At 35.9% G+C, this 23,197-nt stretch overlaps 1 protein-coding gene across 1 annotated transcript; it reads right to left on the bottom strand.

The window, feature by feature from the left end:
• Positions 1 to 4,531: 4,531 nt before the first annotated feature.
• LOC110458218 lies at positions 4,532 to 22,684 on the bottom strand. The gene is made up of 7 exons (XM_021509831.1): positions 22,511 to 22,684; positions 19,261 to 19,875; positions 16,710 to 16,874; positions 16,204 to 16,404; positions 15,145 to 15,297; positions 14,106 to 14,210; positions 4,532 to 8,535 (listed from the first exon to the last, which is right to left on the bottom strand). Exons 1-7 carry the CDS (start codon positions 22,587 to 22,589, stop codon positions 8,231 to 8,233), a joined length of 1,623 nt encoding a protein of 540 aa, XP_021365506.1. The 5' UTR covers positions 22,590 to 22,684; the 3' UTR covers positions 4,532 to 8,230.
• Positions 22,685 to 23,197: the final 513 nt, after the last annotated feature.

Here is a 23,197-nt window from a genome sequence, read left to right as displayed (position 1 = left end):
AGCTCCCTTATAACATTATCAACCATGGTTAATTATGAACCAGCTCCCTTATAACATTAGCAAACGTGGTTAATTATGAGCCAGCTCCCTTATAACATTAGCAAACATGGTTAATTATGAACCAGCTCCCTTATAACATAATCAAACATGGTTAGGTATGAACAAGCTCCCTTATAACATTATCAAACATGGTTAATTATGAACCAGCTCCTTATAACATTATCAAACATGGTTAATTATGAATCAGCTCCCTTATAACATAATCAAACATGGTTAAGTATGAACAAGCTCCCTTATAACATTATCAAACATGGTTGATTATGAACCAGCTCCCTTATAACATTATCAAACATGGTTAATTATGAATCAGCTCCCTTATAACATAATCAAACATGGTTAAGTATGAACAAGCTCCCTTATAACATTATCAAACATGGTTAATTATGAACCAGCTCCCTTTTAACATTATCAACCATGGGTAATTATGAACCAGCTCCCTTATAACATTATCAACCATGGTTAATTATGAACCAGCTCCCTTATAACATAATCAAACATGGTTAGGTATGAACAAGCTCCCTTATAACATTATCAAACATGGTTAATTATGTACCAGCTCCCTTATAACATTATCAAACATGGTTATTTATGAACCAGCTCCCTTATAACATTATCAAACATGGTTATTTATGAACCAGCTCCCTTATAACATTATCAAACATGGTTATTTATGAACCAGCTCCCTTATAACATTATCAAACATGGTTAATTATGTACCAGCTCCCTTATAACATTATCAAACATGGTTAATTATGTACCAGCTCCCTTATAACATTATCAAACATGGTTAATTATGTACCAGCTCCCTTATAACATTATCAAACATGGTTATTTATGAACCAGCTCCCTTATAACATTATCAAACATGGTTATTTATGAACCAGCTCCCTTATAACATTATCAAACGTGGTTAATTATGAACCAGCTCCCTTATAACATTATCAACCATGGTTAATTATGAACCAGCTCCCTTATAACATAATCAAACATGGTTAAGTATGAACAAGCTCCCTTATAACATTATCAAACATAGTTAATTATGAACCAGCTCCCTTATAACATTATCAACCATGGATAATTATGAACCAGCTCCCTTATAACATTATCAAATGTGGTTAATTATTAACCAGCTCCGAGATTATTTTTGTGCAATTAATCCAATGTTTATATATACAAGTCACAGGAAGTCTGCTAAAGACGGCCCGTAACAGTTTCAAAAACCAAGACCCGATTTGCAAACTGCAGAAATGCATTAAATGAAATTAATATGGCATAAAAACTAGGCAAAATTTTGGTATGCAAATATGAAGCTACAGTGTAAACATTTAAGACACATATATACAATGTAAAACTATTGACTATTTATGCATTGTTAAAATAAAAGTGAATGGCAATCATATATGTTAATACATATGTACACTCAGAAACAGTAGATCAAATAAAAAAAAATCAGATACTCTTCTTCCTATTTACAGAGCAATGAACAACACAAAATATGATTTTATGTTTTTGTCTACTACAAAGAGATATTCACAGTTTTGATGGTTTAAGTGAACTCTATCTAGCCCTCCACTCCTGACAACTGACATCTGCTGTAAAATAACAAGAGGCCCAATGGGCCTAAATCGCTCACCTGGTATTAATCTCACACTTGTAATCTTAAACGTGGACTAAAATACAGCTAGAGGCAGAATATCAGTGTTTGTATAAAGGTTTTAAACATATTTGACCCCTGTGACCTTGGATATACTTCAAGGTAATTCATTTGAACAAACTTGTTAGCCCTTTATCCTAGCATGCTACTTGCCAAATATCATAACCCTAGGCCTCTTGGTTATTAAGAAGAGGTTGTATAAAGGTTTCAAACATATTTGACCCCTGTGACCTTGAATATAAGTTAGGGTTATTCATTTGAACAAACTTGGTAGACCTTCAACCCAGCATGCTACTTGCCAAATATCATCATCCTAGGCCTCTTGGTTATTCAGAAAAGGTTATATAAAGGTTTCAAACATATTTGACCCTTGTGACCTTGAATATAAGTTAAGTTCATTCATTTGAACAAACTTGGTAGCCCTTCATCCCAGCATGTTGCTTGCCAAATATCATAACCATAGGCCTCTTTAGTTATTTAGAAGTTGTATAAAGGTTTCAAACATGTTTGACCCCTGTGACCTTCAACATTTGTCAAAGTCATTTATTTGAACAACCTTATTAGCCCTACATCCCAGCATGCTACTGGCCAAATATCATTATCCTACGACTTGTGGTTATTGAGAAGAAGTTGTTTAAATGTTTTAAACACATTTGACCCCTGTGACCTTGAATATAATTAATGGTCATTCATTTGAACAAACTTGGTAGCCCTTCATCACAGCAAGCTACTGGCCAAATATAATCATCCTAGGCCTTTTGTTTATTGAGAAGAAGTTGTTTAAAGGTTTTTAACATATTTGACCCCTGTGACCTTGAATATAAATAAAGGTCATTCATTTGAACAACTTAGTAGACCTTTATCCCAGCATACTACTTGCCAAATATTATCATCCTAGGCCTCTTGGTTATTCAGAAACAAGATGCCCAATGGGCCTGAAGCGCTCACTTGGTATTAATCTCACAAATAATCTTAAAAGTGGACTTAAATACAGCTACAGGCAGAATATCAGTGTTTGACTCATAAGAACCTATTGAAAGATTTAAACATAAGACGCCTGTGACCTTGAATGTCAAACAAGGACATAAGGTTGAACAGAGTTTATAGTCGTCCAACCAAGCATGCTTCTGGCAAAATATCCTTACCCTGGACCTTTTGATTATACAGAACAAGTCATTTAAAGATTTAAACATATATTGACCACTATAACCTTGAAAATGGGCTTAGGTTATTCATTTGAAAAAACTGGTAGTCCTTAATCCCAGCATGTTAATGGCCAAATATCATCACCCTTAGCCTTTTGCTTATTGAAAAGAAGTCGTTAAAAGGTTATAAACATATTTGACCCTGTGACCTTTAATATATGTCAAGGTTATTCGTTTGAACAAACTTGGTAGTCCTTCATCCTAGCATGCTACTGGCCAAATATCCTCATCCTAGGCCTTTTGGTTATTGAGAAAAAAATGTTTAAAAGAGTTAAACATATTTGACCCCTGTGACCTTGAAAATAGACGAAGGTCATTTGTTTGAACAAACTTGGTAGCACTTTAACCCAGCATTTAACTGGCCAAATATCATCATCACAGGCATTTTAGTTATTGAGCAGAAGTTGTTGAAAGGTTTTTAACATATTTGAACCCTGCGACCTTGAAAACAGATGAAGGTCATTCGTTGAACAAACTTGGTAGCCCTTCATCCCAGCAAGTTACTGGCCAAATACCATTATCCTTTCCCTCTTGGGTATTCAGAACAAGTTGTTTAAAGGTTTTAAACATATTTGACCCTGTGACCTTGAAAATGGGTGAAGGTCATTTGTTTTGACAAACTTGGCAGCTCTTCATACCAGCATGCTCCTGGTCAAATATCATCATCCAAGGCTGTTTGGTTATTGAGAAGTTGTTTTAAAGGTTTTTAACATATTTGACCCCTGTGACCTTGAAAATGTGTGAAGATCATTTGTTTGAACAAACTTTGTAGCCCTTCATCCCAGCATGTTACTGGCCACATATCATCACCCTAGGCCTCTTTGTTATTCAGAGGAAGTCGTTCAAAGATTTTAACATATTTGACCCCTGTGACCTTGAATATGAGCGAAGTTCATTTATTTGAACATATTTGGTAGCCCTTTATCCCAGCATCTAACTGGCAAAATATGAATAACCCTTGGCCTCTTGGTAATTCAGAAGAAGTTGTTGAAAGGTTTTTAACATATTTGACCCATGTGACCTTGAAAACGGATGAAGGTCATTTGTTTTGACAAACTTGGTAGCTCTTCATCCCAGCATGCTCCTGGTCAAATATCATCATCCAAGGCTGTTTGGTTATTTAGAAGTTGTTTTAAAGGTTTTAAACATATTTGACCCCTGTGACCTTGAAAATGGGAGAAGGTCATTTGTTTGAACACCTTGGTAGCCCTTCATCCCAGCATGTCACTGGCCGAAGATCATCACCTTAGGCCTCTTTGTTCTTCAGAAGAAGTTGTTAACATATTTGACCCCTGTGACCTTGAAAATGTATGAAGGTCATTCATTTGAACAAACTTGGTAGCCCTTGATTCCAGCATGCTACTGACCCAATATCATCAACCTAGGCCTTTTGGTTACTGAAAAGAAGTTGTTTAAAGTAAAAAGTTGACACCGGACAGACGGACGACGCAAGACAGACGACGGACAACAGGCGGACGCCGCACCATGGCATAAGCTCACTTGCCCTTTGGGCAGTTGAGCTAAAAATTGTTTCAAGGTTTTAAACATATTTGACCCCTGTGACCTTGAATATTTGTCAAAGTCATTCATTTGAACAAACTTGGTAGCCCTTCATCCCAGCATGCTACTGGCCAAATATCATTATCCTAGGAAGTTGTTTAAAGTAAAATATTGATGCTGGGCGCCGGCCAGCCGGCCTACAGCCGCACCACGGCATAAGCTCACTTGGCCCTGTGGGCCAGGTGAGCTAACAATGAAATGACGTCAAGCTAAAATAACTGAAGCAAAAGGCGAGTAGCGCAGTTCACTGAAGATTTGTAACACTGGCAGGCTAGTCAAAGAAACAAATCTCCCCTGTGTAAAGACAGAGAAATTTGGGCTAAGATATTTTAACTGTTTGGTTTTTGGCAAAACCTTGACCTTGATAAACAGAGAGATTACCCTTGGTTTGCAATTTCTCTGTCTAACATAGTGAGTAACAGGTAAATAAGTTAACACAGCATTGTTCAAATACAGAAAAAAATACATATCGGGCAAGAAAGTTATATAGGCAAGTAGGACATTACAAGTGTTTGTGAGGAAATACACTAATCAGTACTTTTAGTACAAGTTTTACAAGATTCAATTAGAAAATTATTATCACTCAATTCACAGAGAATGCTGATTTTTCTGTTAGTAAAATTGTTTTACATGGAATTTCTTAGTACAGTACATTTCACCTTATATCACGTCACTTCACGTTAATTTTTGGTTATTATCATGTTTCGTTGTTGATTTCGCTTGATATCTCTTTATTTTGGCCACTGTCACAAAATAATCATAGGTAAATGATGGTAAGAATCAATTGTGTGTGCCCTAGCTGGGATCTAGTGACACACCTGGACGCGTTATGTAAACAACGTCTCAAACTTACAGTGACCATTATTAGAAAAACTTCAAACTGGAGGAAATTATCTGACAATAGTAAAACAGGATTAGTATCAATAGAAAATTTATTATTGAATATTGGTTGTCAACATTATCTTGAGTAATCCCTCACCAGTTAACTCATTCATCCCTGAAATTTCATAATGAACTATTCCAACCTTTAAGGTGGAAGAGTTCAAATGTGTTTTCAGGGGAGGGTGAGTTAAATAACTACCAATGTACAATAAAATATCTTACATCATACTGCTAGCTGCACGGCTCAAAAACGCACAAGATTACACAATAGCATCACTGAACACACTCAGTTAATTTCATGGCCTATTTAAATGGCAAATAGACGAACAGACATTGCAAGAAGCACTGCTAATATAGCACATTTCAATAACATGTACATCATTCTGATTGTTATGATAATAAAAGTACTAGAATTGTACCAGAACCACGTAATGACGTTCTAAGCCAGTTTCAGCATGGTAGAATTTGACTTAAAAACTTTCAAGATGATAAATTTTTTATCAACACATAGTAGATGATATTTCCCCCGTGCAAAAGGAGCACATGATCTTCCTTGGATCAATAATCATATTGACTTCACGGCTAATTTATTTACAAGTTATTATTATTTTACAATGGCTGAAACGATACCAGGTACAGTACTGTATGTCACTCAACCAGATCTGTTTCACAGACATGCACCATTCTGATTGGATAAGAAAATGGAATTTCCCCACTGTACCAAATTATGGTCCTGTCTGGCAATGTTGGAAAGGCAAACATGTATTGACATACATGGAAAATTTGAGGTCCCTAAAACATTGTAGCTCAAAAAGATATGTGGTAATCAGCATATCATAATAAGGGGAGAATCATAGAAATCAGGCATTCAGAGTGAAGAGGGAAACATGGGAATCAGGCGCTAGGCATTCAAAATGAAGAGGGAAACATCATAGGAAACAAGCATTCAGAATCAGAGGGAAACATGTGAACCAGGCATTCTAAGAGAAGAGGGAAACATGGGAATCAGGCATTCAGAATGAGGAAGGAAACATGGAAATCAGGAATTCATAGTGGAGAGGGAAACATGGGAATAAGGCATTCAGAATGAGGAGGGAAACATGGGAATAAGGCATTCAGAATGAGGAGGGAAACATGGGAATAAGGCATTCAGAATCAAGAGGGAAACATGGACACCAGGCAGGCAGAATGAGGAGGGTAACATGGTAATCAGGCATACAGAATGAGGAAAAACATTGGAATCAGGCATTCAAAATGAGGGGGGGGGGGAAACATGGGAATCAGGCATTCAGAATAAGGAGGGAGACATGGAAATCAGGCAGGCAGAATGAGGAGGGTAACATGGGAATCAGGCAGGCAGAATGAGGAGGGAAACATGGGAATAAGGCATTCAGAATGAGGAGGGAAACATGGGAAGAAGGCAATCAGAATCAAGAGAGAAACATGGGAACAAGGCAGGCATGAAGAGGATAACATGGGAATCAGGCATACAGAATGAGGAGGGAAACATGGGAATCAGGCATTCAGAATGAGGAGGGAAACATGGGAATCAGGCAGGCAGAGAATGAGGAGGGAAACATGGGAATCAGGCATTCAGAATAAGGAGGGAAACATGGGAATCAGGCAGGCAGAATGAGGAGGGAAACATGGTGAATCAGGCAGGCAGAATGAGGAGGGAAACATGGTGAATCAGGCAGGCAGAATGAGGAGGGAAATATGGGAATCAGGCATTCAGAATGAGGAGGGAAACATGGTGAATCAGGCAGGCAGAATGAGGAGGGAAACATGGTGAATCAGGCAGGCAGAATGAGGAGGGATACATGGGAATCAGGCAGGCAGAATAAAGGGTACATACAGTAATAACCATTACATAGTTTTTCACAGTTATTTTGTACATTATTGAGAAAAGTGTTCTTCCAGTCTCAGATCTCATTCGAAAATAGTTTTTCCAGTCTCAGACAACAATTGAAATTTGTTCTTCTACTCTCAGATGACTAACCAATCAGTCACAAATATTTACAATAATTACGCTACACAATGTTAAGAAATTCAAACGATCATACTAAAGGTATAAAACAATGAGTAAAAGACACTTATTTTACATGGAAAAACATGATCACAATTCAATTCATTCAAACTTCATTTCAGCCAACTCAAACAATTCTTACCACTACATGAATTCCAGGTGAGAGTTTGGTCCCAAACAAATCCAAGTGTATGGACCAGTCATACAGAAATTTAAAAAGAAACACTTTGTAATGTTGAAAATAAACAACTTACTTTGAAAAACACAGGGTAAACATTCTTATATATTACAGAAAAGAAAAGAAAAAAAACAAACTTTCTAATACAGAAAATTAACAACTAGCTTTATACATACTGGACACCTGTAAATGATTTGAAGAAAGATTTTCTAAACAAATTATTATTAGAGTATTTCATTTTATAATAATACTTTTCTTACAAAATGTTATTTCAATGAGATTCAATGACATTCGGAAATCCATATCATTTTTTATTTTGAAACCCATTTTTTTTTTTTTTTATAGTGATAATCTCTTCCTGCATTTGAATAGCTTAACCAAATTGTTACCCCGTATAATATGGATAATTCCAATAACGTTATAAAATTATTTTAACCTCTAATTATTACTCATATAGTAACAGTAAAACCATAAATCTTCTTTTGAACAAATAAAAAGTTACATTCACACATGAAAATTCTAATTATCATAAGAATGAAGGCTTCTAAAATTAATCTGATATTTTGATAGGTTGACTAGACTGTGTATTTAACAGGCTGACAATATGGCGAGGCAGACACAAGTAGTTGGGCACATTATTCTGACTGAGCAGAATGAGTTAACAACTACAGATCTTCTCGAAGTGGGGAATACTTCTTTGCTCCTCGTTTCGACTTTGCCTTGTCGTGTTTTTCGTAGAAGTTCATGTCTTCAACATGCGTGTTATGAAGATCATCTTCAGGAACAGAACTGAAATTGACACCTTCATGATCGTCCTGAAGTTCAACAGTCCAGAAGGGTTTTGCTGCGGGATGTTCCTTCCATTTCCTGTAGATGATGATTCCTGCAATTGCCGAGAGAACGAGGACCACTAACACGCACACTAATGCGATCACGGCAGTGTTTGTCTTAGGTTTTGGTTTCAGGTCCGCTATTATAGAACAAAAAATACAGAACATAAACATAGGGACCTCTCAAGTAGCCTAGCTAATAAATCTGGTCATACCTTTTCAGTATTGTAATAGATGTGAGATTTTTTTATTTTTTTTTATTACTTGGCCACTTGTGATAGACATGAGGAGAGATTGTGATCGTAATTTGATTGGTCTTTAGACTTTGTGAACATAAAGGAAATCAATAATCTATCTAAAATAATTGTGAGATTATGTAGGAACATGTTTAGAGTGAGTTGGAAGAATGGTGTACTGAATTATGAGAACAGAAGAGTGTATCATTCATGTATTCAGTGTTAGGAGTGTGGACTATATTCTGGGCAAAGGAGTGAATGAATACTTCCAGAAATATTCACAAAACTAAAATTTCAGACAAGTTTATAAATCTTAGCTTGCTATATATTATTAGTTATATAGTCAGTTACTGACCCTCTACAGAACCAAAGAGGGTCAGTAAGATTTATAGGGGGCCAGGGCGGAGCCCGAGCCTCCTATACAACTTACTGACCCTCTATGGTTCTGGAGAGGGTCAGTAACTGACTATATAACGAATTTATCGCATCGAGGACCCTTTTTGCTTAAAATGAAAATGATGTAATGCATAACAAAACAATATGAATATTTAACAAATTTAATCAACTTTGATAAATGAAAACAAAATAAATTAAAAAAAACATAACATGTAACAGTTTTTTTGTCCTTGGAACAAGACACACACAGATCGTTAACATTTTCTCATTTGTTAATTGTGAATTTGAAGCGGTGAGCAATGGGCGGCCATATTGCCCTATAATGGAATCCTACTGACCCTCTATAGAAGATTAGAGGGTCACCACGTGACAGCTCTAAACCAATGGTTTTTGGACACTTTTGTTCGAGGTGCGATAAATATATATAGAGTGCATTTTCTGAAGGACAATTGCAAAATTTGTATACCTAGTTTATTTTTCAGGTAAAGGGACATTGAACAGCAACTACTTAAAATCGTTTGTCAAAGTACAAGTGATGATTGGTCAGATCATGGCAGGTACTGCTGCAAAAGTCTATAAACAAAAAGCCCCGAAAAATCAACTTTTAGATCAGATTAGCTAATTAAGCCTGCCAAAGCCAACCTCAAAAGTCTTGCACAGTACATAATTCCTACAAGACAGCTTGGGATTTCATAGATATTATATATATATGTATATTGGCAGTCAGAAATACATTGTGAATCATTATACTGAAATATTGGTTACATTTATAATGAAATTCATTTATTAAAACTTAAAGCCAAATACAAGTTCGACAAACTAATTATTGCCTCCCCTTAACTAGTGTTTATACTCAGGTGGTACATCTAACCATTCAGTATGGTTGATGTATATATCTATTTCAGTAATTATGCCATAAGTTAATCACGAGCCTACCTCCTACTACACTAGCAACTTAGAGTGAGAGAGAATAATTAAGAGGAAGGCTGTCTATTTTAGCATACATTTGTAAATGAATGTATGATTATTATAAAAACATGTATGAGTATTGTCCTCCGTTAATAAATCTACAGACTTTGAGTATTTGATGATGTTATTATCGACACGTCATCTCTACATGACCCTTATCTGTATTCCTGCTACAGCACATTAATACACAAATGTCCCAAAAGGCCTGTACTGCTCATTTGATCATTAATGTAATGAAGTTAGGAATTCAAATAATTTTACTGTAAATTTTGCTTTATAGTGTATAGGAAACACTAGCTACAACGGGTAGACGGACTGTTTGGTAGGATACCCTGATAGTCTTTGTAATAGCCAAGTTATACACAAGGGTAGGGTGACTGTTTGGTAGGATCCCCCGATAGTCTTTGTAATAGCCAAGTTATACACAAGGGTAGGGTGACTGTATGGTAAGATACCCTGATAGTCTTTATAATAGCCAAGTTATACACACGGGTAGGGTGACTGTATGGTAGGATACTCTGATAGTCTTTGTAATAGCCAAGTTATACACAAGGGTAGGGTGACTGTATGGTAAGATACCCTGATAGTCTATGGAATAGCCAAGTTATACACACGGGTAGGGTGACTGTATGGTAGGATCCCCTGATAGTCTTTGTAATACCCAAGTTATACACACGGGTAGGGTGACTGTTTGGTAGGATGCCCTGATAGTCTTTGTAATAGCCAAGTTATACACACGGGTAGGTAGGGTGACTGTTTGGTAGGATACCCCGATAGTCTTTGTAATAGACAAGTTATACACACGGGTAGGGTGACTGTTTGGTAGGATACTCCGATAGTCTTTGTAATAGCCAAGTTATACACAAGGGTAGAGTGATTGTTTGGTAGGATACCCTGATAGTCTTTGTAATAGACAAGTTATACACACGGGTAGGGTGACTGTTTGGTACGATACCCTGATAGTCTTTGTAATAGCCAAGTTATATACAAGGGTAGGGTGACTGTTTGGTAGGATACCCTGATAGTCTTTCTAATAGCCAAGTTATACACACAGGTAGGGTGACTGTTTGGTAGGATACCCTGATAGTCTTTCTAATAGCCAAGTTATACACACAGGTAGGGTGACTGTTTGGTAGGATCCCCTGATAGTCTTTGTAATAGCCAAGTTATACACACAGGTAGGGTGACTGTTTGGTAGGATCCCCTGATAGTCACTATAATAGACAAGTTATACACAAGGGTAGGGTGACTGTTTGGTAGGATCCCCCGATAGTCTTTGTAATAGCCAAGTTATACACAAGGGTAGGGTGACTGTTTGGTAGGATCCCCCGATAGTCTTTGTAATAGCCAAGTTATACACACGGGTAGGTAGGGTGACTGTTTGGTAGGATACCCCGATAGTCACTATAATAGATAAGTTATACACAAGGGTAGGGTGACTGTATGGTAAGATACCCTGATAGTCTTTGTAATATCCAAGTTATACACACGGGTAGGGTGACTGTATGGTAGGATCCCCTGATAGTCTTTGTAATAGCCAAGTTATACACTCGGGTAGGGTGACTGTATGGTAAGATTCCCTGATAGTCTTTGTAATAGCCAAGTTATACACGCGGGTAGGGTGACTGTATGGTAGGATACCCTGATAGTCTTTGTAATAGCCCAGTTATACACACGGGTAGGGTGACTGTTTGGTAGGATACTCCGATAGTCTTTGTAATAGCCAAGTTATACACAAGGGTAGGGTGATTGTTTGGTAGGATACCCTGATAGTCTTTGTAATAGCCCAGTTATACACACGGGTAGGGTGACTGTTTGGTAGGATACCCTGATAGTCTTTGTAATAGCCCAGTTATACACACGGGTAGGGTGACTGTTTGGTAGGATCCCCTGATAGTCTTTGTAATAGCCAAGTTATACACTCGGGTAGGGTGACTGTATGGTAAGATTCCCTGATAGTCTTTGTAATAGCCAAGTTATAAACACGGGTAGGGTGACTGTATGGTAAGATACCCTGATAGTCTATGGAATAGCCAAGTTATACACACGGGTAGGGTGACTGTATGGTAGGATACCCCGATAGTCTTTGTAATAGACAAGTTATACACACGGGTAGGGTGACTGTTTGGTAGGATACCCCGATAGTCACTATAATAGACAAGTTATACACAAGGGTAGGGTGACTGTATGGTAGGATACCCCGATAGTCTTTGTAATAGCCAAGTTATACACACGGGTAGGTAGGGTGACTGTTTGGTAGGATACCCCGATAGTCTTTGTAATAGACAAGTTATACACAAGGGTAGGGTGACTGTTTGGTAGGATCCCCCGATAGTCTTTGTAATAGCCAAGTTATCCACACGGGTAGGGTGACTGTTTGGTAGGATACCTTGTAGTCTTTGTAATAGCCAAGTTATACACAAGGGTAGGGTGACTGTTTGGTAGGATACCCCGATAGTCACTATAATAGATAAGTTATACACAAGGGTAGGGTGACTGTATGGTAGGTCTTTGTAATAGCCAAGTTATACACACGGGTAGGTAGGGTGACTGTTTGGTAGGATACCCCGATAGTATTTGTAATAGCCAAGTTATACACACGGGTAGGGTGACTGTATGGTAAGATACCCTGATAGTCTTTGTAATATCCAAGTTATACACACGGGTAGGGTGACTGTATGGTAAGATACCCTGATAGTCTTTGTAATATCCAAGTTATACACACGGGTAGGGTGACTGTATGGTAAGATACCCTGATAGTCTTTGTAATATCCAAGTTATACACACGGGTAGGGTGACTGTATGGTAAGATACCCTGATAGTCTTTGTAATAGCCAAGTTATACACACGGGTAGGTAGGGTGACTGTTTGGTAGGATACCCCGATAGTCACTATAATAGATAAGTTATACACAAGGGTAGGGTGACTGTATGGTAGGATCCCCCGATAGTCTTTGTAATAGCCAAGTTATCCACACGGGTAGGGTGACTGTTTGGTAGGATACCCCGATAGTCACTATAATAGATAAGTTATACACAAGGGTAGGGTGACTGTATGGTAGGTCTTTGTAATAGCCAAGTTATACACACGGGTAGGGTGACTGTATGGTAAGATACCCTGATAGTCTTTGTAATATCCAAGTTATACACACGGGTAGGGTGACTGTATGGTAGGATACCCCGATCGTCACTATAATAGACAAGTTATACACAAGGGTAGGGTGACTGTTTGGTAGGATACCCTGATAGTCTTTGTAATAGCCGAGTTATACACAAGGGTAGGGTGACTGTATGGTAGGATTCCCCGATAGTCTTTGTAATAGCCAAGTTATACACACGGGTAGGTAGGGTGACTGTTTGGTAGGATACCCCGATAGTCTTTGTAATAGACAAGTTATACACACGGGTAGGGTGATTGTTTGGTAGGATACCCTGATAGTCTTTGTAATAGCCGAGTTATACACAAGGGTAGGGTGACTGTATGGTAGGTCTTTGTAATAGCCAAGTTATACACACGGGTAGGTAGGGTGACTGTTTGGTAGGATACCCCGATAGTCACTATAATAGATAAGTTATACACAAGGGTAGGGTGACTGTATGGTAGGATACCCCGATACATGTATGTAAGCTCTATACCATGAAAGGGAGGACAGGGAGACATTTTTATTAACTAGATCTGAAAGCCAAGTCTAATTAAATATCCCTTGCTCATCATTACATATCGGGTGGATCCTTGCCAACTTTAAAAAAAAATCCATGAGTTGTTCTTTCAGATGAAATAATTAGATCTTAGAAAATAGTAATAGTTTAGCAAATTCACTGGTTGAAAATACTAAACATGAGGGTCGAAAATCAGGACTCTCCCTCCTAAATAGGGAGAGTTGGCAAGTATCGGTGTGTCCTTGAAGAAAATCAAATGTACAGTATGCATGAGAGAAATACATGTCAACATGATAATTATGATTAACTGTATCAGGTTTCAGAGAAATTAAATGAGAACAACACGGAAATACTTAAAACATGTAAAGGGCAATAACTCTGGCATGCCCTTCATCCCAGTGTATGTTTATCGATTGACTACACTAAGCCTACACTACAATAAATGTTTACCTTTGTGAGTGCAATTTTTGAAAATATGAGCATCCCCTTCATAGTCTTTCTGGCACTTGTCACATGAAAAACCTGTTGTGTTATATTTGCAGTCAATGCATTCTCCTGAAATAAAATTAAAAAGTGAAATTATGATTTAAAATATAACTTCAAATATAAAATAGTTTTATTAAGATTCAGTTTGAAGTAGAAAAATTATTTTCAATACAATGTGTGATCCTGATAACAGCACCAAACTTAAGCCTTTTCAGTTTTTTCTTGTTCCAACGGATAACTAATCAATGATTTTTTTTCTGTCTTCCAAGCTATCTGTGGAATAGATTGTTAATAATCATATGAGATACAATAAAATGCATTCATAACATTTATTTCTGATTAACTATAAATTGATAACTGAAAATATTTCAAAAGATTCAGGAAAATGTAGCTGAAATTCTCCAAAGTACATAACACCAGCCTATTGTCAATGTAGTATGTCACACTAGACTTCATTCCATGTATTAACTACATCTTAAATGTAATACCAACCTACATGCAATTCAGATATTTTGTCCATTTAACCCTTTCACCACTGTAGACCATAATGGACACATCCAGATCTATGTATGGTCGAGTCTACTAAAGTTGAATAGGGATGAAACGGTTATAATAACCTAATGGACTCCTTCCCTTAATTCAGAAAATATTTTAAACATATACTGCACCGAGACAAGATTTCATGGGGGAAATTCTTTTATGAAAAGTAAATTATATATGTTTCAAATGAAAGCATGAAACAGTTTTTTCTTTCGTTAACCTAATTTTGAAACAAATTTGTCTCAAAAACTAACTTTGGATCAAAAGTTTTCACTTTCGTTTTTGGCATGTTAAAACACAAAATATCAATTCACCATTTTGAAAATGGAGAATCAGGAAATCAGGTTACAATCTTACTTTGATTTTGGCAGTGATACAGAGATCCTTAAAGTCAAAGCATGGAAAGCAGATGATCAAACAAACTCTAATGAAATCCAAATATAATATATACGTATCGTCCCACCTGTATAAGGGTTACAATTGTCACTGTTTCCTCTGCAGGCACACGGTTTACAGTGTCCTGACGAACCATATCGGAAAAAACCTTTCACACACTTGTGACACAGATTTCCAAAGTATCCATTCTTGCATTTATCGCAGTAGAGAAACTCCTCCCCTGTGAACAAAATGAAGCATATGCATATATCCTTACTTATTGGCTTACTGTGATCCATTTCAAGGTTAAAGGTCAAATAGTATACAGTAAAACCTTGTCATACTGCCACGATGTGTCCAGAGAAATTTTGGCGTTATAAAGGGGTTTGGCAATAAATTGAGGGAAATGTATAAACAATTCTTAAGAAAAGGCAAAAAAGGACATTGAAATATGCTGTCGGAAAACGAGGTGGCAAATGAGACGAGGTGCATTATAACGAGGTTGTACTACTGTATACAATTGATTTTCAGAAATTGATTGTCAGGACTGTAAATTCAACTATAAAGTCACAATTAGAACTTCTGTGGCTAGCTACATGTAGGTGGTCCCCGTGGAACAGATATTTTTTCTACCTCCTCAAGATATTTTTAACAGGAAAATACCATCTGGACAAATTTTTAGTTAATTTTAATTCACTCATTTAACCTTGATGTGATCGTCACATTAGTCAACTGTAACGGTCAAATTTTTTGGTTGTGAAAATGGTCACGTTTTTTTACACTCCGTAAATAAGCGTCAAAATATATTTACATCCAAATACATATTTATTAAACATTTCAATGTAAATTTTATATGAAAATTACCACTTTTACAATGTTTGTTATATGTAAATACAAAAAGAATTGCGCATTTTCTTTAAAAAAATGCAGAAAAACATGTGTTGTCATCATTTAAAAGTTGCTGCCTTTACAAAAAAAAACTATTAGAATAAGAATATTGACCATTCCTAATACAATGGAGCCCTTAGTTTCATTGAAAATGAAGGCATGTGCACGATAACGGTCAATTTATTTTACAGCAAATACCTTTCTCGTATCGTTGTGATAATCAAACTTTGTTTGTAATCCTCATGAATTTGAGACTTACTGAAATGGCAGGAACCTGTCGATGCATCTTCATCACAAGGACATTTCCAACATGGTAGGCCCAGGGCATTCCTGTAGTAGCCTATGGCACATTGTTCACAGAAAAGTCCTCCGAAACCAGAGCGACACGGGCACCACACCTTCGACGTGAAGTTACACATACTGTTGCCAGATAATGTTCCATACTTATCGCATTCACAAGCTGAAAAAAGACATTAGTTAGTCAAATGAATTATAATCTATGAAATATTTCGTGTTACATGTAGATGAAAATTTACCTAAAATTTCCATTTCATATATGTAGTTTCATCAAACTGCATTAATTCATCAACATTAGGAAAACATCAAAATCGTTAAAGGACTTTTACATTTTATCACAGTCAGACTGTTTTTTCATTGAAAACAGATTTTTTTAATCTAGGGTATCCCTTGTTATCATTTATGAACACTACAAATATGCACACATCATAGTATTACTTTGTATAAGAGAGGCAAATATGTACATACTTTTGGTGGTATCATAACTGGTTTTAAAAGAAGTCGTATTTGACTGGAGAATCTTGTCCCCTATGTAAACAGCAGACACGTTTAGCCTGTAGATGGTGTTTGGGGTTAGTCCGTCTAGGTATAGAGCTGTCACTGACCCATTCACTTGCTTTTCAGTAATATTCGCTGAAAATATCCAACAAGTGTATGTCAAATAGAATATATAGTATAATTATAATTACATGTATCAAGTCTGTCATTATTTCTAACCCCTGAAACTGCTTTCAACATTTTATATAACATTTACTAAATTATGATCAATACACATGTACATTCTCATTGTAAACATTCAATATATCAGTACATGCAATGTTTATGTTACCTAAATTTTTCTACAGTCTATTCCTTTATGAATTGGGAAAAATGAAGCATCATTTGCATTGAATTTTGGAATATATTCCCCAGTTTTTGGTCATTTTGGGCAAATAAGGCACTTATAGCTAGGGGAAACAGCCTGTATTCGGCAGTAAAACTGAGCAAAATAAATCACTGGCATGTAACCTTGTGCAGTCAAGCATGCCAAGCATCTACCCACTACATACACTGCAAGTCTCTACTACAAGTATCATGTATATATCATTCATGTGGCTGAATAATTTAACATTTTTACTCGCCCACCAAACTCTCAAGTTATTGATAATACTAAGAAGCAATTACATATATCCCCTACATACATGTCTAAAAAGACACCTGCATTTTTGTGCAGGTAAGCCAGTAAGCGACCTCCGTGACCTGGACAGATGACCTCCGTGACCTGGACAGATTGTAGTACATTTTTGAATCTCCTGCATTTGTAACAAGCTTATCCCAAAATTGGAAATGGTGTAAATATCAACATTTTTAAGCTTTGAATAATGAAATATTCCTTAGGAAAGACAAAATAGGGTTTTCAAGACAAAATAGAATAGTTGAAATCCCATACTGCTGATTTTAATGGATTTCAAGATTTTACATACTGAAATAACCTGAATGAATGACCTTGACCTGCATATATTCACCATCTATGACCTTCAATTCATTGTTGACAACTTGGCATGTATGTATATATATACATGCACAGTCATTATATATAACACACAGTATATACAGGTACCGTACAAGTACAGTATATACTCCGACATGACACAGTAGCAAGATTACTGTATACATAACAGTGCACTTGTTAATATATGCAATGGCATTTCAGGTCATCTGGTTGTAGGCTACAGTTATGTACATGCATATGTATAACAGGTCATAACATCATAAGAACACTGATCACTTTTATGTGCCCCTCTGGTATACATAGTGATTGACCCACCACAAACTCTGTACATACGTGTACATGCATACATATGTTACAATTCCATTTTATACTGCATGTGATCATATCTAGAAGCATATATAGCTTACATGTATACATAGTAATACAGTTCTAAATAGTGATAGTATCAATATTTAAAGATATGAAATATACAAAATCATCTTTTTTTTCTTTTTTTTTTAGTTTTAACAAATTTTATATAAATGGATAAGATAACAGGCTAGGCCTATAGCTACAGTGTACATGTATATCAATCTTCTCCAAGATGGTGTAAATATGACATTATATATGTAATTATATTTCAATAAGCTATTTATATTATTGTATTACACTCATACACTCAATCATACATTCATACAACTTACACTCTCAATACACACTCATGTCAATACTCATTCTCTATACGATAATTATAATATAATTTATCTAAATTGACTAGCAACTATCAACAGTTATTATTGAGTTAGGTTAGATACAGAAAATAAATCATTTAATTATATATACATGCAAACGAAACATATATAATAGTTTGATAATATTTAACATTTAGTTACATCATCCTAACCATTTAGATGCAATAATGTACTTTTCAACATTAGACAATATCAGTATATTTATTTCAGAAGGTAAGTCAGTAATTCCAGATGTCAAAAGATGAACATTTAAGTAGCCAACTCTGGTATAGAAATCATGGATTATGTTCCTGGAATTAGAGTAATTTGGACAAGTGGAGAACAAGCGTTCAGAATTTTCAATTGGATGGCAACATGAACAAGAAGAATCAGGAGATAGATGGTCAGCAAATTTGTCATAATTTAAGTCACTGGCATTATTTCTAAATCAATTTGGATTTGAATATATTTAATGATGGTGCTGAGATTGTTTCAGAATCAAGAGAGTTCCATATTCTCATGACATCTGGAAAAAAACTATTGCCAAATAAATTAGATCTAAAGTGAGGAATATTAAGAAATCTGTGTTGCCTAAGATTATGAGGTTTTATACAGTGTTCCCAATGGATTTTAGATTTTAGTGTATGTGTGATGCATTTTCACGATTCTATTCCCCTAGGTTCTTAGTTACATAGGACATTTGTTGAAAACTGGGGGTACAAGCAACTGTTCTGGAGCTGGTGAATATCCCTCATTTGGGGGTTTCCGGGAACACTGTTTATAACAATCATATTGTTACAGTTTAAAAAAAACTTACTTGTCTCGTCTGGCCACCACTTCACAATGTAGCCAAGTAGATGTCCATCGTGGAATCTGACGATGTCAGTTTTCTCCAGGGGTTGTTTTTCCTGGGAGTCATTATACTTAATGTATTTAGGAGTCCATGGCGTCCATATCGTAAGGTTTTGATGATGCTCGGTCGCCTTATAATCGCCTGATGAAGTGTTGGTCTGTTCAGGGCCAGTTGTCACAGACGCTACTGATGGCCCTGACGTTGTGTTTTCGCTCTGATTAGAGCTGGAGTTTACATTAGACAAGTCTAAAGTTGCGACAGAACTGTTATGTACCTTAGCTGACAAGGTATTGTTACTTGTGTCAACGACGTTAGAAACACTAGTGTCTGTGCTGTTATCAGAGTCCTTGTTATACGTGTAAGACACATCCTTTTGTTTGTTCAACGCTGTATCAGTGTCTATATCTGTTCCACTGTCTGTGTCCGTCTTACCAGGTGCAGGTTCGTTTGGGTCCCCCAGTGTGTTGGTGAAATTTACATGAATGTAGACTGGAGGTGGAAACCAATATACATAGGCCATCTTGTCACCAATGTAACCAAAAGACACATTCATGGGTGGATAGAGCGTAACATAGACACCTGCAAACACAAAAAGAAAATCAATACAAAAACAAATCATCAATTTTTGCCATCAAAAATGAACAAAGGGCTATAACTCTGTATTCAGTACAATACACTGCCATTCCAAAGAAGTACTTGTGTAAAAAGTTAAAACATGGCAATGGTAGGTAATAGAATACATGTATTATATGATACCTGTCCATGTATGCAGCACACAAAATGATGTGCTGTGAACAAAGGGCTGTAACTCTGTACATATTGGGAGCACAAGACCCGATTTCCGTATGTGACTGATGACAATCCATCAACACAAGAGGTACATCATTTTTTACTCATAAACAAAATTCAGCAATCCTATGTGACAGGTTATATATGAGATACATCCTGGAAAAGTGACACTCACTCAGTGAACTGAAGGCAAAAACATTGTATTATATCGTGGAACAAGACACAATTTCAATATCAATGATAGGCAATCGGTTTAAAATCATAATCAATAGTCAGTTAGAACCTCTTTGAGGCTCAATACCCATCTATTTTCTTTTTATCAATGAATGGATTTCAAGCAATTTTTGTTGTCAATCACATTGTAAAGAAACAATACATGAGAACAAATTACTTTCAATGCATACATTACATTGTATACATTTGAAACTTCGATTTCAAATATGAACTGAATATATCGATTATGGAATTTTGTAATTGATAATCTAAATGGGAAAGAGCTAACTGACCAATTTTCGATCAACCCATCCCTATTCAATATGTAATACTATCCCAAAAGGTTCTCGCAAACAAAATCCGGCAATTGTATAATTATGTACATGTCACACTACTACTACATGACAGAGTATATGAGATGCATTGACAGATAGACTGATTGTTTCCTATTAAATCACTGTAAGATTAAGTATCAAATGAACAGTTGCTTATCAAACACTTCAAATTCGATAGCATGCTCTATATCATTGATGACAGATTCATTACTTGATTACCAACTAATCCTCAGCTAAAGATGAGTTTATAGATGTAGTGGCACATCAAAACACTTTAACATGCATTTTCCATAATCTGAGATGAAAGCAATGATAATGGGTCTAAATTATTGGAAAGATCTTCTTTGATCAGGTTCTTATTTCTGCCAATTTTAAATGAAGAAAAGAGGGAAGCAACCAAAAAACTGTTTGTGCATGTACATCCATTATATATAGTCAGGCCTAGCCTGCGTGTCCTAGCTGTCGTATTCTTTTTGGTCAAGCATGTGTTACATTATGAATTATGTTCATTATAACATTTTGGTTTTTATTGTAAATAATCAGGGGTTTATCAGGGGATTCTCGGAAACGGACCCTGGGATCAAAGTTGGGAAATCTATCAACAAAAGAACTATTTTGTGAAATTACAATGATCATTGTAACAACTCCAAAAAACTGATTGTGAGAAAATTGTGTAAATTACTTTATTACTTTTTTTTATATATATTCCTATTGGAATATTTTAAAAGGGCAAGTTTGGAAAAATTATACACTTTTTCAATTTGAAACAGTTCCTTTACACAGACCTTAAAAGTACCTTTATAAATCCCTGAATACATCAATTGAGCTGAAAATGAAATGCATACCAGTAATGTAGATATATAACCCAGTGTACTTTGTAGATATACAATGTAATATATAATTTATATGATGTAGCCTATACTAACCTATGGTATGTATTGTGTTGTATAGTCAAGTGACCTTAACATTGTTCAGCGTTGTTCTGTTATGTAAATGTCTGACACTGATTTGGACCTCTGGCTTACTAGTCTTACGATCTACCTATAGCTAATGAGCTATAGAGAAATTCTCCCTAGCCGATCGCGAGTGACCATGGTTAGGAACGAAGCGACTAGTATTTCACCAGGGTGACTTACTCCCCCTCAAGGAAAGAACTTGTCCTGAGTTTTCCAGGGGTCATAGCGATATGACCAAGACATTATGAGTGGGGTAGTCTTCATTAACAGAAAGTAGGCAGATATGAATTCAGTAGCACACAATATGCATGCATCTCAACAGGGAATTGCAAATAATACAAGCAATACTATAGCATTATTTTGTTGACTCTCAACTTATATACATTTTATTTACATCTCATTTAATGACAGACTGTTTGGTACATATGTATATGTAACATCCATATGGAATAATGCAAACTGTGATAGTGTATAACATATGTTTCATTTTCTGTACTTGTACAACATGAATTTATTAGACTGAAAAATATACATCATTAGTCGTCAGTCGATATCAAGGATGAAGTGATAGCGATTAAGACACAGCTTGCATTTGTAACGTGATGTCTATATACACAGTACGTACAGGATGCATGTTACATAGTTTATCAGATTTCATAAATCAGATTTTATCTTGTATATCAGTTAATGCCTTCCAGACACTGTACAAGGTAGTAATATCTCACATGAATATATTTAATATAACAACTTATTTGCTTCAACAATGTGTAAGATATAATTTCAAGACATCTGTTAAAAATACATCATCTTATTATTTGAAGAAAATGATTTCGTGATGTGTAAAAATAGCCAGCGGACTTTCAGTAAGCCAGCTCAGCTGTAAGCAGACCGAGTTCCAAATTTAATGTATAATATACTTACCAGCATGTTCTCGTTGACATACGGACGGAACGAATACAGTTACAGAAAGGACACTCACTAATTTTAAGATCAGCGACATTTCGAGGTTATGTCGACATATAGCTGCATATAGGCTAAAGACAAACTGAAAACAGAACGATAACCGCAGGGTTTCAGTATTTGTTATCTTCAACAACGAAGATTTCTACTAAGGGAGATAACAGATGTGGTAGGTAAATCTTGTACGCCGCTCCTGCTCCCGTCCCAAATCCCCGTACCAGGCATATAGAGATATTTTAATATCTCATTAACGCGATCGCTTATATATTTTTTTTTATAAAAATACACAATAATTTCAAACATTGTTTTCTGAATGTGACAGTTACGAAAATGTAAATTTATCATCTAATAATTTAGAAATCGACGATAATGTTTATTACAAGGGGGTAAAACTTGTACGTCGCAGTCAACCGTGAAAATCATGGTTTTTTTTTATATATAATTAGATATTGAGAGAAAATTAACATGTTATTTTCATATATATAGAACAAAATACCTTACTGTTTATAATTATGTAAGTTTCGTTGAAATAAACGACATTGCAAACTACCCTTAACCTGATTTCCAGTTTGATTCCTCTTAAAAACTGTTGAAGGATTGTTATCACTAGAACTAGTTGACTTAACTTGCTTTAAAACTGATGGAAAA

The sequence above is a fragment of the Mizuhopecten yessoensis genome, unplaced genomic scaffold (assembly GCF_002113885.1).
Source record: "Mizuhopecten yessoensis strain PY_sf001 unplaced genomic scaffold, ASM211388v2 scaffold9501, whole genome shotgun sequence".
NCBI lineage: Eukaryota > Metazoa > Mollusca > Bivalvia > Pectinida > Pectinidae > Mizuhopecten > Mizuhopecten yessoensis.
Note: the sequence above shows the minus strand (reverse complement) of the source record. Positions and strands in the feature narration are given on the sequence as shown.